We start from the raw sequence: 12,500 nt of genomic DNA on the forward strand, positions 1-12,500 counted from the left end.
TGTGATATAAATATGTTGATTCGTCCGTGGAAGTCTTCAGCACAGCGAAAAATGCCCGGGGGGGAGTGGGCGGCGAGTGGGCGGGAGCGGGCGTGGGAGTGGGCGGGGGTAGGCACATGTTGACAAATAACGGGCGCGTGGGAGGGCAGGTTCAGGTGAACACACGCACGCTGGCACACTCACCTGAGACTGTGCGTGCAGGCGTGCAGGCGTGTAGGCGTGGGGTCGGTACAGGCACGTGATGGACCTAAGGGTGATTGCCAGGGCGTGCTGATCCTGGGGGCGGCGGGGGGGATGCGGAGGGGGAAATTCAGGGGGAAGTGTAGCGAGGCGCGCGGAGGTGCGGGTGAAGCAGCGCCCCGCCCACCGCCCACTGGCCCCGGCGCCCCGCTCACCGCCACACGCCACTCCGAGCCTTACGGGGGCGCGGCGTGCGGGTGCGGGTGGCGTGGCGGGCGGGTGGGCGAAGGGGACGCCGCACCCGACCAATGGGAGGCCTCGGGAGGGCTGGGGCGGGGCGCTGCCACCACCACCAGGATATTAATTACACGGACTCCCGCCATTCTGCCCTCCCTCCCTCATTCCCTCCTTCCCTCCAACCTTCACCTTCCTCCTCCTGCCCCCTCCTTCTCCTCCTCCTCCTCCTTGTGAGTCCTACAGCCACACCACCACCATCACCACCACTTCTCCGAGGCCTCATTACCACCCCAAACACGTCCAGGACGTTTCCTTTCTTCTCTCTCTCTCTCTCTCTCTCTCTCTCTCTCTCTCTCTCTCTCTCTCTCTCTCTCTCTCTCTCTCTCTCTATCAACAACTCACTTCCATCACCATAATCACACTTTTTTCAAGACATCCCTCCTCCTCCTCCTCCTCCTCCTCCTCCTCCTCCTCTTCTTTCCCTTCAGTGTGAGAGGCTACTGTGTCTCCTCCAGTATTAGTTAGTCAGTTTAGTCAGGACCTCGAGATCTGTTGATGTTTATCTTCCTTTGTATTCCTTTGCACTCCTCCTTTTGCACTCTTCTTCCTCTTACTCCTCCTCCTCCTCCTCTCTATTCTGTCTGTTCACCCTGATGGCCTCTCTGCTCTGTGGCAACTCAGAAGTAATTACTAAACAGCCTTGCAAGGACATAAAGATCTCTTGTTGTTTGGTCTTCCTTTGTATTCCTTTGCACTCCTCCTCCTCCTCGTCCTCCTCCTCCTCCTCCATATACATCCGCCGCGGGGACACTCCAGCCTCATAAACACTCTGAAACTCTTAAGGGATTCCAGCTTAGTTCAGAAGCAGAGAGAGAGAGAGAGAGAGAGAGAGAGAGAGAGAGAGAGAGAGAGAGAGAGAGAGAGAGAGAGAGAGAGAACCTTGCACCTCATTCTCTAGTCGCCTCCGCTCCTGACAACAACGTGTTTACCAGATCCGCTCTTCTCTTTCTCTCTCTCTCTCTCTCTCTCTCTCTCTCTCTCTCTCTCTCTCTCTCTCTCTCTCTCTCTCTGATACTGACGGTATTTTTGTAATTTTTGTGAGTTTTTGTATGTTTCTTTTTTTTGTCTATTTATCTATTTGTTTTTACGTGTGTGTGTTTGTTGGTTTTTGTTTGTTTGTTTATCATGATTACTTTTTTTTGTCTTGTCTAGTTTAGTTTGTCTTTGAGTGTTCGTTTGTGTGTACGTGTGTGTATCTATGCGTCTCTCTCTCTCTCTCTCTCTCTCTCCTCTCTCTCTCTCTCTCTCTCTCTCTCTCTCTCTCTCTCTCTCTCTCTCTCTCTGCGTGTGTGCGTGCGTGCGTGCGTGCGTGCGTGCGTGCGTGCCTGTGTGTGTGTGTGTGTGTGTGTGTGTGTGTGTGTGTTTGTGTGTGTGTGTGTGTGTCTCGGTGTCTGGACAGACTCAGGGTGGTCAGGGCTTCTTCATAGGTGGTGTATGCAGAGCCAAGGATGACCCTGCACGCCCTTTTCTGCACACTCTCTAGCTGTAGCTGTTGAGTGTGTGTGAGGGAGGAGGACCACGCTGGGGAGGCGTACATGAGTTTGGGGAGGATGAAGGTAAGGTACACCCCCCTTAACTCATCTGTCGGCGTCCCCAGCGACCTGAGTCTGCGCAGCATGTACAGCCTGTAGGTAGCTGATCTCACGGTGCTGGCGACATGCTGCTTCCAGGTCAGCTGGTCGTCCACCGTGACTCCGAGAAGCTTGGCACATCGGACCACCTGGAGGGGGTGAGGGCCCACTGTGAGCCGGGGAGGGGGGCACTGGTACAGAGGAGGTACAGAAATGCATCACCACAGTTTTGCTGTGGTTGATGGTCATCCTGCTCTCCTCTGTCCACGTCTGCAGTCTCTCCAGAATTGCTTGCAGTGGCGAGTAGTCCGGGTTCTTGGTGGAAACTGGGACGCCCGCGGTGCAGTCGTCCACATACTTCCAGCGATGGGGGGTGTCAGTGAGGGCGTCGTTAATGAGGAGGAGGCGGCATAGAGGGCCCGTCTTGGTCCCCTGGGGACCCCACATGTCAGCTGTTGGAAATTAGAGACAGAGCCCTGATAGCGAACGGCCTGACGTCTCCCTGTGAGGAATTCGGCTAGCCACGCTATCAGATTAGGAGGGAGACCCAGACTTACTGCCTTGCTGATGACAACAGTGTGATCAACAAGATCAAAGGCTTTTTTGAAGTGTGTGTGTGTGTGTGTGTGTGTGTGTGTGTGTGTGTGTGTGTGTGTGTGTGTGTGTGTGTGTGTGTGTGTTGAAAAGTATTGTTATTAACATATGGGGCGTAGTCACTTCTCCTACAAGCCTACAATAACTGGAGTACTGCCACATATCCTACACATAGATGGTCATATTTCCTACACAAAAACAAGTATCCGTCATATATCCTACACATAAAATGACTACCCTCCAGGTCAAATATCCTTTAAATACACCAGTTTTAGAGTAATGCCATATTTCCTACAGAGATACAGCATACCTCCTACACTCAAAAACCTGTTCTGTCACATATCCTACAAGGATACAGCATATCTGCTACACACAATAATATGTTGTCACATCTCCTACATTGCTCCTACAGGCGCACCCCCTAGCTTGGCGCCTCTGCACTCGGAGCTTCTGGCTCAGTACACTCCTGCCGACCTTGACTAGTCAACAAGTAGATAGGTTGTTATACATCCGTTCGGCGTAGTATCGTTCACATTCAGACATCATGGGTCGAGTTTAGTCTCGACCCAGCAGTATTTTTTTCTCCATTCGACGGGACAGACGGCATTATTGTACTCGATTGCGCCTGGACCAAGCATGGCTAGTATTGAGGGGAACATCCGCTTCAATGCAGTGGTTTACAAAGACAACTCTGGATTCCGGTACCTCCGAAATGTGGCAAGAAACAACAAACTATACCTGCGTTGCATTCATCACCCCAACTGTGGAGGAAGAGCCGTATTGTCGGAGGTAAGAACAGTTGTAAAATGTTATAGACCAGGAGTTTGGTAAGATTTAATCAACTTCACTGCTAAAGGTTTTCCGTTAAAACGATGGAGATCACTGGCAGAGTCACTGGTGATGATGGTGGTGTTAGGTGTTGTTTCGAATTATTAAGCAGTTATATTTTACAGACAACTGGTGTCATCAGAGCAACGCAAGGTCACAACCATGAATCATCCGACTATGCTGCAACAGATCTGAGGAACACTCTCAAGATGAAGGCTGCTGAGGATGTGGGCTCTACCAGCAACTCCGAGATCTTCAGGCGGGTAACAAGACATCACCAACATGGAGCAGATGTGTCTTTCTCATCTGTAGAGCGAAGCATGCTTCGAGCCAAGCGCCGAATTCAACCGAGGCAACCACACACTGCAGAGGAGTGCGCCAACATTCTAGAAAGCTTAGAGGCCCAGGCCTTTAACGTAAACTTCAGATCTGTCGTCACAGATCAGGGAAGTGGTCATTTGGCAATTATTTTTTATTCTCTAACCCTGGTACCACTGATGACCACAATTAAGGAATGGAATTTTGATGGTACTTTTTACACTGTGCCTGCACTCTTCTACCAGCTCTTCACATTACTTGGATTTTACAAAGGTCATTCATTCCCACTCATCTTCACCTTGATGACATCAAAGTCTAAAAAGTTGTATGATATCACAATGCAAAGAGTGAAGGAACTCATCCCCAACCTGAATCCTGAACAAGCAATGGGTGATTTTGAAAGCAGTTCTGGTAAAGCAATTCGCTCTTGCTGGCCACAGGTTCAGATTGGGGGCTGTCAGTTCCACTTTTCACAAAACCTGTACCGGAAAATTCAGAAACTGGGGCTAACTGAACTTTACAAGACAACAAACAGTTTAATAAGTGGGTCAAAAAGATCATGACACTAAGTTATGTGCCAGCCAACCAGATGCATGAAGCAGTTGACTCTCTGTTCCAAGAAAATTTTGACTTGAATGATCATTCCCAGCCAAAAATTACTGCATTCAAAACCTACATCACAGAGTACTGGATTCGAAAAGTCACTCCACAACGGTTATCTGTCTTCGAATTTTCTCGTGGAACTAACAATGATGCAGAGTCGTACCACAGCAGACTGAAAGCCATTGTCCGCCAGCACAAGCCAAACATTTACACTTTCCTCACACATCTGAATAATCTGATAACAGACACAACTAAGGACATTGAACGTGTGGATGCTGGCTTGGACATCACTCGTCAGAAAAAGGAGAAGTTTGTCAGAAACATTGAGCGCAGGCAGAACTTGAAAGAACAATTACAGAATGGCACATACACATTAACCCAATACATTAATGCTGTCGCTTACACATTTGATAGCTCTGTTTCAGCATTTCAACTTCCTGGAGACAGTGCTGATGAAAGTGGGGATGAGCATCAAGGCCCTGACAACGCAGCTGGTACTCAAGATGTTCCTCCCGAACTTCGGTGCAGCATCTGCTTAAGGCGAAGGGAAAGGACAGTTGTTCTTTTGCCCTGCCGACATGCCTCCTTCTGTGCAGATTGCATAACTATCCTTGTATCAGCAGCAGATGCTAACAACCCGGCAACATGTCCCACTTGTCGTACTGCCATTCAAGACAGGCTTGAAGTTTACGTTTAAAATGTGCCATAGTAATTTTTTTTTTATATATATACGTACGTTTTAGTGAGAAATGAAAAAAAATATCATTGTAATGCCATATTTTATATATGTAAGTTTTACTGAAAAATAAAAAGTGCCATTTTAATTCATGTGCCTTCCAGTTTTTACAATCATATTTTTTACTTGTAGGAGATATGACAGTATAAATGTAGGAGTTATGCCGGATGCACCATACTGCCGCAGCTCCTACACAAAAACAAGTGTCAGGCACATTTCCTACATAACAACTTGATACCCCAGCGTATTTCCTACACCTACTGCGTGTAGGAGATATGCTGTATCTCTGTAGGAAATATGTCACTACTCTAAAAACTGCTTAATTTGTATTTGATGTGTCCTGTAGGAAATGTGGCGTAGGAAATGTGGCGCGGCCCCTAACATATACGTATTTTCGTGACAGTTGAAGTATTTGCATTACTTTTATACGTGTTGTTTTCACCGTATGTTCTTCTGTTTAAGTATATTTTACAGTATAAGAAATGGCGTGACTTTGTAAGTATTATTCTGCACCATCTAAGTATGTTAGATTTCATGTTTTCACGGTTTAAGTGTGTGCAGTTCCTCTTTATAAAGGAGATTAACTTACAGCGCGTCATACACACACACACACACACACACACACACACACACACACACACACACACACACACACACACACACACACACACACACACACACACACACACATTATATCACCTCCCCCAAACACATCCATGCAACAAAAGCCTCAATTCTCAATTACCAGTCATTAGAGAGAGAGAGAGAGAGAGAGAGAGAGAGAGAGAGAGAGAGAGAGAGAGAGAGAGAGAGGAGAGAGAGAGAGAGAGAGAGAGAGAGAGGGTACGAGTATATGGAGTCTTAATGGTATGTGATAACAGGTAACTAAGAGGCGGTGATGGTGGTGGTGGTGTTTTTATCACCTCCCTTATTGATACTGTAAATTAAGGATAGGGATTATACAAAAAATGGAAGAGGAATTAACAAATTCTTCTAAACCAAACTTCTTGTCCTATCCACTCCTACGCTGATGATACCACCCTGCACTTTTTCCACGTCTTTTCATAGACGTCCAACCCTTCAGGAGGTAAACATATCACGCAGGGAAGCCACAGAACGCCTGACTTCTGATCTTTCTAAAATTTCTGATTGGGGCAGAGCAAACTTGGTATTGTTCAATGCCTCAAAAACTCAATTCCTCCATCTATCAACTCGACACAACCTTCCAGACAACTATCCCCTCTTCTTCAATGACACTCAACTGTCCCCCTCTTCTACACTGAACATCCTCGGTCTGTCCTTTACTTATAATCTGAACTGGAAACTTCACATCTCATCTCTAGCTAAAACAGCTTCTATGAAGTTAGGTGTTCTGAGACGTCTCTGCCAGTTTTTCTCACCCCCCCCAGCTGCTAACTCTGTACAAGGGCCTTATCCGTCCATGTATGGAGTATGCTTCACATGTCTGAGGGGGTTCCACTCATACTGCTCTTCTAGACAGGGTGGAATCAAAAGGTTTTCGTCTCATCAACTCCTCTCTTCTAACTGACTGTCTTCAGCCTCTCTCTCACCGCCGCAATGTTGCATATCTAGCTGTCTTCTACCGCTATTTTCATGCTAACTGCTCTTCTGATCTTGCTAACTGCATGCCTCCCCTCCTTCCGCGGCCTCGCTGCACAAGACTTTCTTCTTTCTCTCATCCCTATTCTGTCCACCTCTCTAACGCAAGAGTTAACCAGTATTCTCAATCATTCATCCCTTTCTCTGGTAAACTCTGGAACTCCCTGCCTGCTTCTGTATTTCCACCTTCCTACAACTTGAATTCCTTCAAGAGGGAGGTTTCAAGACATTTATCCACCAGTTTTTGACCACTGCTTTGACCCTTTTATGGGACTGGCATTTCAGTGGGCATTTTTTTTTATTAGATTTTTGTTGCCCTTGGCCAGTGTCCTTCCTACATAAAAAAAAAAAAAAAAATATAGAAGGTTATACGTAGGTGTGCGTTTCTCTTATCATCTCCTCTCCTCTTCCCTCCGCTCTTCTTCTCCCCTCACCTTCTTGTTAACACAGATGGAAGTTTATAAAGAACACGATACCAGACAAAAAGAGAATAAGAAAACAACGCCAGCACTTCACGACAAGATAATCAAGGAATTCTCAGATACAAAGATAAATATTGTAAGAGATTTGATATGCTGAATGAGTCTCCGTAATGTGAAATGAGTGAGGATGACGGCTTCATCTAACCAGGTAATGAAGTTAAATACCTCCCACATCTTGCCTTCAGCACATCGTTAGTTAGAATTAGTGCTGTTATTGTGCCTTACTGATAATTATGAAAGGAAAACTCGTAAAGAAAGAACGTAAAGTCCCCCTAAACTGGATCATTATTTGAATTCAGGAGAGGTAGGGGTGTGATATTAAATACACCAACTTGACTAAAAATGGTGAAATACTGAACGAGGAGTGGAGAGCTAATGTTATTCTTGTGTGTGTAAGTAAAGTGGTGCTACAGACAGGTGCGCTGTTGTGTTGTCCTCGTTAATTAAATACCAGGACATAAGAAGTGCTTTAGTGGGGAAACAGACTTAAGATAATGCTCTCTTTGTCTGTGATGTAATGCCATTTGATGTAATAAACTCTTTTTCTCTCATTAAGTCTAGCAAGTTAAGGTGCAGGATTAATAGTCTTGCTTGTAATAGTAATGTGATGGGAAGGACAGATGGATTGTGTTCTGTCAGTAAGCAAAGGACGACCACTTGAAATTACATCTTGCACAGGTTGTAATTAAGATGGGCAGCTTCATAAAGGTAATGTATGACACCTGTCCTATTGAAGTTAAGGAGAGTAATATAATGGAATAATGGAATATGGCGAAACAGATTTAAGATGCATTAGAAATTAAACCTTTACACTTTTAATTTAGGCGAATAGACATATAAAGGTAATATATTGGTAATACATCACACCTGTCCTATTGAAGTTAAGGACAGTTATATAATACAGTAATACAGGAGTACGGCTAATATGCTTAAGATACCTTCCCTCGTCGAGCAAAGAGGAGTCATTTAAAATTACACCTTTGCAAATTTGATTAAGGTAGTTAGGCATATAAAGATAGCATACTGCACCTATCTGTTTTAATTAATAGCAGTAATATAATACAGGTGTGATTAAACGAGGAATGATCATATAAAATTTCACCTTCACACACCTCAAGGCCAGCGGGAATGTGAGGGCAATACATCACGTGTATCTTATTTAATTATTTAAGTTAAGGACCAGAACCCCGCAGCCCGGCAGGAGTGCTGTGGGGCAAAACTCATAAGCCTTGGGAGAGAAATGAAGAGGATAATATTATGCATAAGATGGAAAGACAGACACGGCAGGGAAGCTTGGATTAGGGAAAGCACGGAAAGTTGAGGGAAGGTATTCTGGCTGACAGGAAGGTGAGGAGATGGAAGGCGCTGCTTGTGAGGGGCGAACATTTGACGGTTAGTATTGCTATCGTCATCATCGTCATCATCGTCATCATCATATTCATCTCAGGGTGCTTTGGGCACAATAAGCCATGTCACATTGGCATTTTCTTAGACCCCACAATGATGATTACCTGAGTTCATTCTTGCCAGTTTTGTCAACATTTACTTATCCACCTTGCTTTGTGTTCCTCGTTCGCTAAGAGATATCAGGCTGAGGTTTACATTATGAAGCATTTCGTCTTCTTATTTCGACTATCTTTATCAGGCTGTAGTGGAGGTTATTAAGGTTTTCCAAAGGTGTTTTCCTCATAATTCTAGCAAACATTAGAAACTATGTTCATTAAGGTTAGTCATTTTCTTATTTTCTCCATTTCTTAACTGCCATGGAATTATACAAATTGTGTTGACGGTGTTGTGAAATGAATAAAGAGGACGTGTGTCTGGCGAGAGGGAGAAGATAAGAGGTGTGATGGAACGAGGAGAAGAATGTGTATATTGGAGGGCGTAGTGAAGTTGAAGATGGAGGAGGAGGAGTAGGAGGAGGAGGAGGAAGAGGAGGACAGAGTAAGGAAGATGAAATATGTAGGAGGGAATGGAGATTAAAAAATTGTCAGATGAGCAAAGTATGAATTATGTACAGAAAACGTGTGCAGGAAATTAAAAAGAAAAAGTGCATGGCAAAGTTTGAGTAGGATGGATATTTAGTTAATTAAAAAGAAAAAGTGAAAGAAGCAGAAAATACATGTACATTTTTGAACACCAAAAAATACAGGTAATCGAAATAAAAAAAAAACTAAGGAAAAAGTAATTTAGTAACGTAAACATAATAATAAGAACCAAAGAAAGGAACAAGGGAAAGAGAGAGAGAGAGAGAGAGAGAGAGAGAGAGAGAGAGAGAGAGAGAGAGGGGAGGGAGACAATAAAATACAAAACATAAAAAATCAAACGAGGAAAAATTACCTTCACATTTCGTTTTCTTTCTTTATTTTATCCTCTTTTTTTTCGCATGATCGCATCCATATATTTCTATTCAATTACAAGTGTGAGATATTACCTTGATATATATTACAATTCATAATATATTGCTTTATTTACTTTATCTTCTTTTCGCCAGACGATAAACACTGAGTGAAACATTAAGGCCAGTAACACACTCAAGTCGACCAACTATTTTTACCTCTCTCTGCTCAAAAATTATTCAGAGAGAGAGAGAGAGAGAGAGAGAGAGAGAGAGTCTGTATCTTTAATTCTTTCTTACTTTATGACCATTACTTGTTATTGTGGTAGAGTAATTACTAAAAAATGACGGTAATAATTTTGAAGTTTAGGTAAATAATTTAAAGGTGGAGGAGGACGAGGAGAAGGAGGAGGAGGAGGAGGAGGAAGAGGAGGAAGAATGGGATACCATCATAACTGTAACATTTGTCTCCTCCTCCTCCTCCTCCTCCTCCTCCTCCTCCTCCTCTACCTCCTCCTCCTCGTTTCCTAATGAGAGGTAAACAGTCATTTTCCTCCTCCTCCTCGCCTTCTTCCCTTCCTTCCTGCCTCCCTCCCTCTCTTCCTTTCTTTCTTCCTACTTTTTTTTCTTCCTTCCACATCTCATCTGTCACTTCTCACATTTCTCTCTCTCCACCTTTCTTTTATCGTCACTCCCTCTTCTTCCTCTCATCATTCCCTGTCTTCTAAATCTTCATTCCACCATTGATGTAACTTTTTTACACCCTATACTAATTGTCGTTTGCTCTCTCTCTCTCTCTCTCTCTCTCTCTCTCTCTCTCTCTCTCTCTCTCTCTCTCTCTCTCTCTCTCTCTCTCTCTCTCTCTCTTCCAGGAGGGTCTGTAATGAGAACGAATGAGATGTAATGCTCTTTTATCCTCCTCTTCCTCCTCTTCCTCCTCTTCCTCCTCCTCCTCTTCCTCCTCCTCCTCTTCTTCCGCCTTCCCTCCCTTCCCCTTCGGTGTTGCAGCTTAGCTGTTTCTCCTTTTTTTTTTGTTATCTTGCCTTTACTTTTTTTTTGAGTAGAATGCTTTTATGTTGTTTTTGTTATAGTGTCATTCGTGATAGTAGTAGTAGGAGGAGGAGGAGGAAGAGGAAGAGGAGGAGGAGGAGGAGGAGGAGGAGGAGGAGGAGGAGGAGGAGGAGGAGGAGAAAAAGGAGCTCGAAAAACGCAGAAGGAAGAGGAAGATAAAATAAAAAGTGTCCACAAATCATCACTTGTCCACCTGTTCAAGCACGATCTGCTTACCGTCACTTCCCAAACAGCCGAGCAGGGAACTCAACTGATGTCTGTTTCTGTTTGCTTACTCTACGTCTGTCTGTGTGTCTGTAGCATAGTTATATACTCTAAATTTTAACCTTTTTGTTTTTTTTTCTCCTCGCTTCAAAAATTATAGTTATGTGCGATTTTTTGTAGTAATGTATTCTCTCTCTCTCTCTCTCTCTCTCTCTCTCTCTCTCTCTCTCTCTCTCTCTCTCTCTCTCTCTCTCTCTCTCTCTCTCTCTCTCTCTCTCTCTCTTATTTATACCCAAGCTTTATGTGCAGGAAAAGTGTTTACTGTTTTCTGTCAAGACTAATGAGGGTCACTATCGCATTTATATTTTCGTTATGACTAGCTCTCTCTCTCTCTCTCTCTCTCTCTCTCTCTCTCTCTCTCTCTCTCTCTCTCTCTCTCTCTCTCTCTCTCTCTCTCTCTCTAAACACTTCTGTAAGCACGGTGGTGGCCAGACGTGATGTGACTGCCCCCTTGAGGAAACGTTGAGTGAGGTCACAGCTGGGTTATTGATAGGACCACAGCACCCCCTGATCCAGTGCTTCGGACCTCACTGGGAGTAATGATCGTTTCGGCAGGTGTTTACTACCTCCTCTCTTTTGAAAGTAGAAAAAAAAATGCATAGAATTATTTGTTTTTAGCCGCGGAATGATGTTACAATTTTTGTTCTACAAAATCGCGATTTTTCACAAATGATACAAAAACAATAACATATGACTACATCATTCACATTACTGTACTTTGTAGCATTCACTACGAAATCCACAACTGTTACCAGTAAAAAAAAAAAAATTCATGCCAATAACCAAACCTCAATAAACGACTCTTAATTTTTTCCACGCCAGAAGAGCACCAGTCAAATCTCGCTCAGTGGAAATCATCAGCCATCAAGTGAAATAAGCCCAGACCTCCGTCGTCCTTGTCTTTTAATGACTTTTTTTTTTTTGTGAACATTTACCTTGTGGGGATAAGCGTTTAAAGAGATTAAAGTTAACAGATATATATTTACACAAATGGTATAAGTGACATAGGATGTAGTAAGTTATGTTTCTGTAAATCAGTAGGCCACGTGGTGTCTTGATATGTACACGTATATTTCTCCCTCATTTATCTGAGTGAGTTCTGTCGTAGTGTGTCATTCTTCCAAGAAGGTGCTGGAAGTGTTCCCTTCCTGGAACACTTCACGCTTCATTTTCTTACAACAGCACAAACTTGATGTGTTATTTCCCTGATTGCATGTCCTCTTCAATTAAAGTCTGTACCATTATCTTCATGATGGCTGAATGAATGCATGCTTATGAATTCATCTGATTCTCTGATAGACAATATTATTTGCATTTGAGAGATCTTGGAGCTTAAATAATTCAGAAACCCATTGATATTGATATTGATCAATAGACAAACAATCTTTAAATCCTGCACTAACGCTTTCTCAAGTGCAACTCCCTCCCCCCATCTCTCTCTCTCTCTCTCTCTCTCTCTCTCTCTCTCTCTCTCTCTCTCTCTCTCTCTCTCTCTCTCTCTCTCTCTCTCTCTCTCTCATCAGCCTATCCTTGTGCCGACAGGAATGCACAAGGGCGAGTAAGTGAGCGTGGAAAAGGAAGATAATTACGTTAGGGTA

At 43.9% G+C, this 12,500-nt stretch overlaps 1 protein-coding gene across 1 annotated transcript; it reads left to right on the plus strand.

The window, feature by feature from the left end:
• The first annotated feature begins 3,146 nt into the window (after positions 1–3,146).
• LOC135097228 (uncharacterized) lies at positions 3,147–5,215 on the plus strand. Its single transcript, XM_063999009.1, has 2 exons — positions 3,147–3,431; positions 3,596–5,215. Exons 1-2 carry the CDS (start codon positions 3,279–3,281, stop codon positions 4,349–4,351), a joined length of 909 nt encoding a protein of 302 aa, XP_063855079.1. The 5' UTR covers positions 3,147–3,278; the 3' UTR covers positions 4,352–5,215.
• The last annotated feature ends 7,285 nt before the right edge of the window (positions 5,216–12,500 follow it).

This window comes from Scylla paramamosain, unplaced genomic scaffold (assembly GCF_035594125.1).
Source record: "Scylla paramamosain isolate STU-SP2022 unplaced genomic scaffold, ASM3559412v1 Contig15, whole genome shotgun sequence".
In the NCBI taxonomy this organism is placed as follows: Eukaryota; Metazoa; Arthropoda; class Malacostraca; order Decapoda; family Portunidae; genus Scylla; species Scylla paramamosain.

Bases quoted from the DNA above. Each gene is read 5' to 3' on its own strand.
- LOC135097228 (XM_063999009.1), top strand. From the start codon at position 3,279: ATGGCTAGTATTGAGGGGAACATCCGCTTCAATGCAGTGGTTTACAAA. The intron at 3,432-3,595 runs GTAAGAACAGTT...TATATTTTACAG, and splicing joins GAAGAGCCGTATTGTCGGAG to ACAACTGGTGTCATCAGAGC.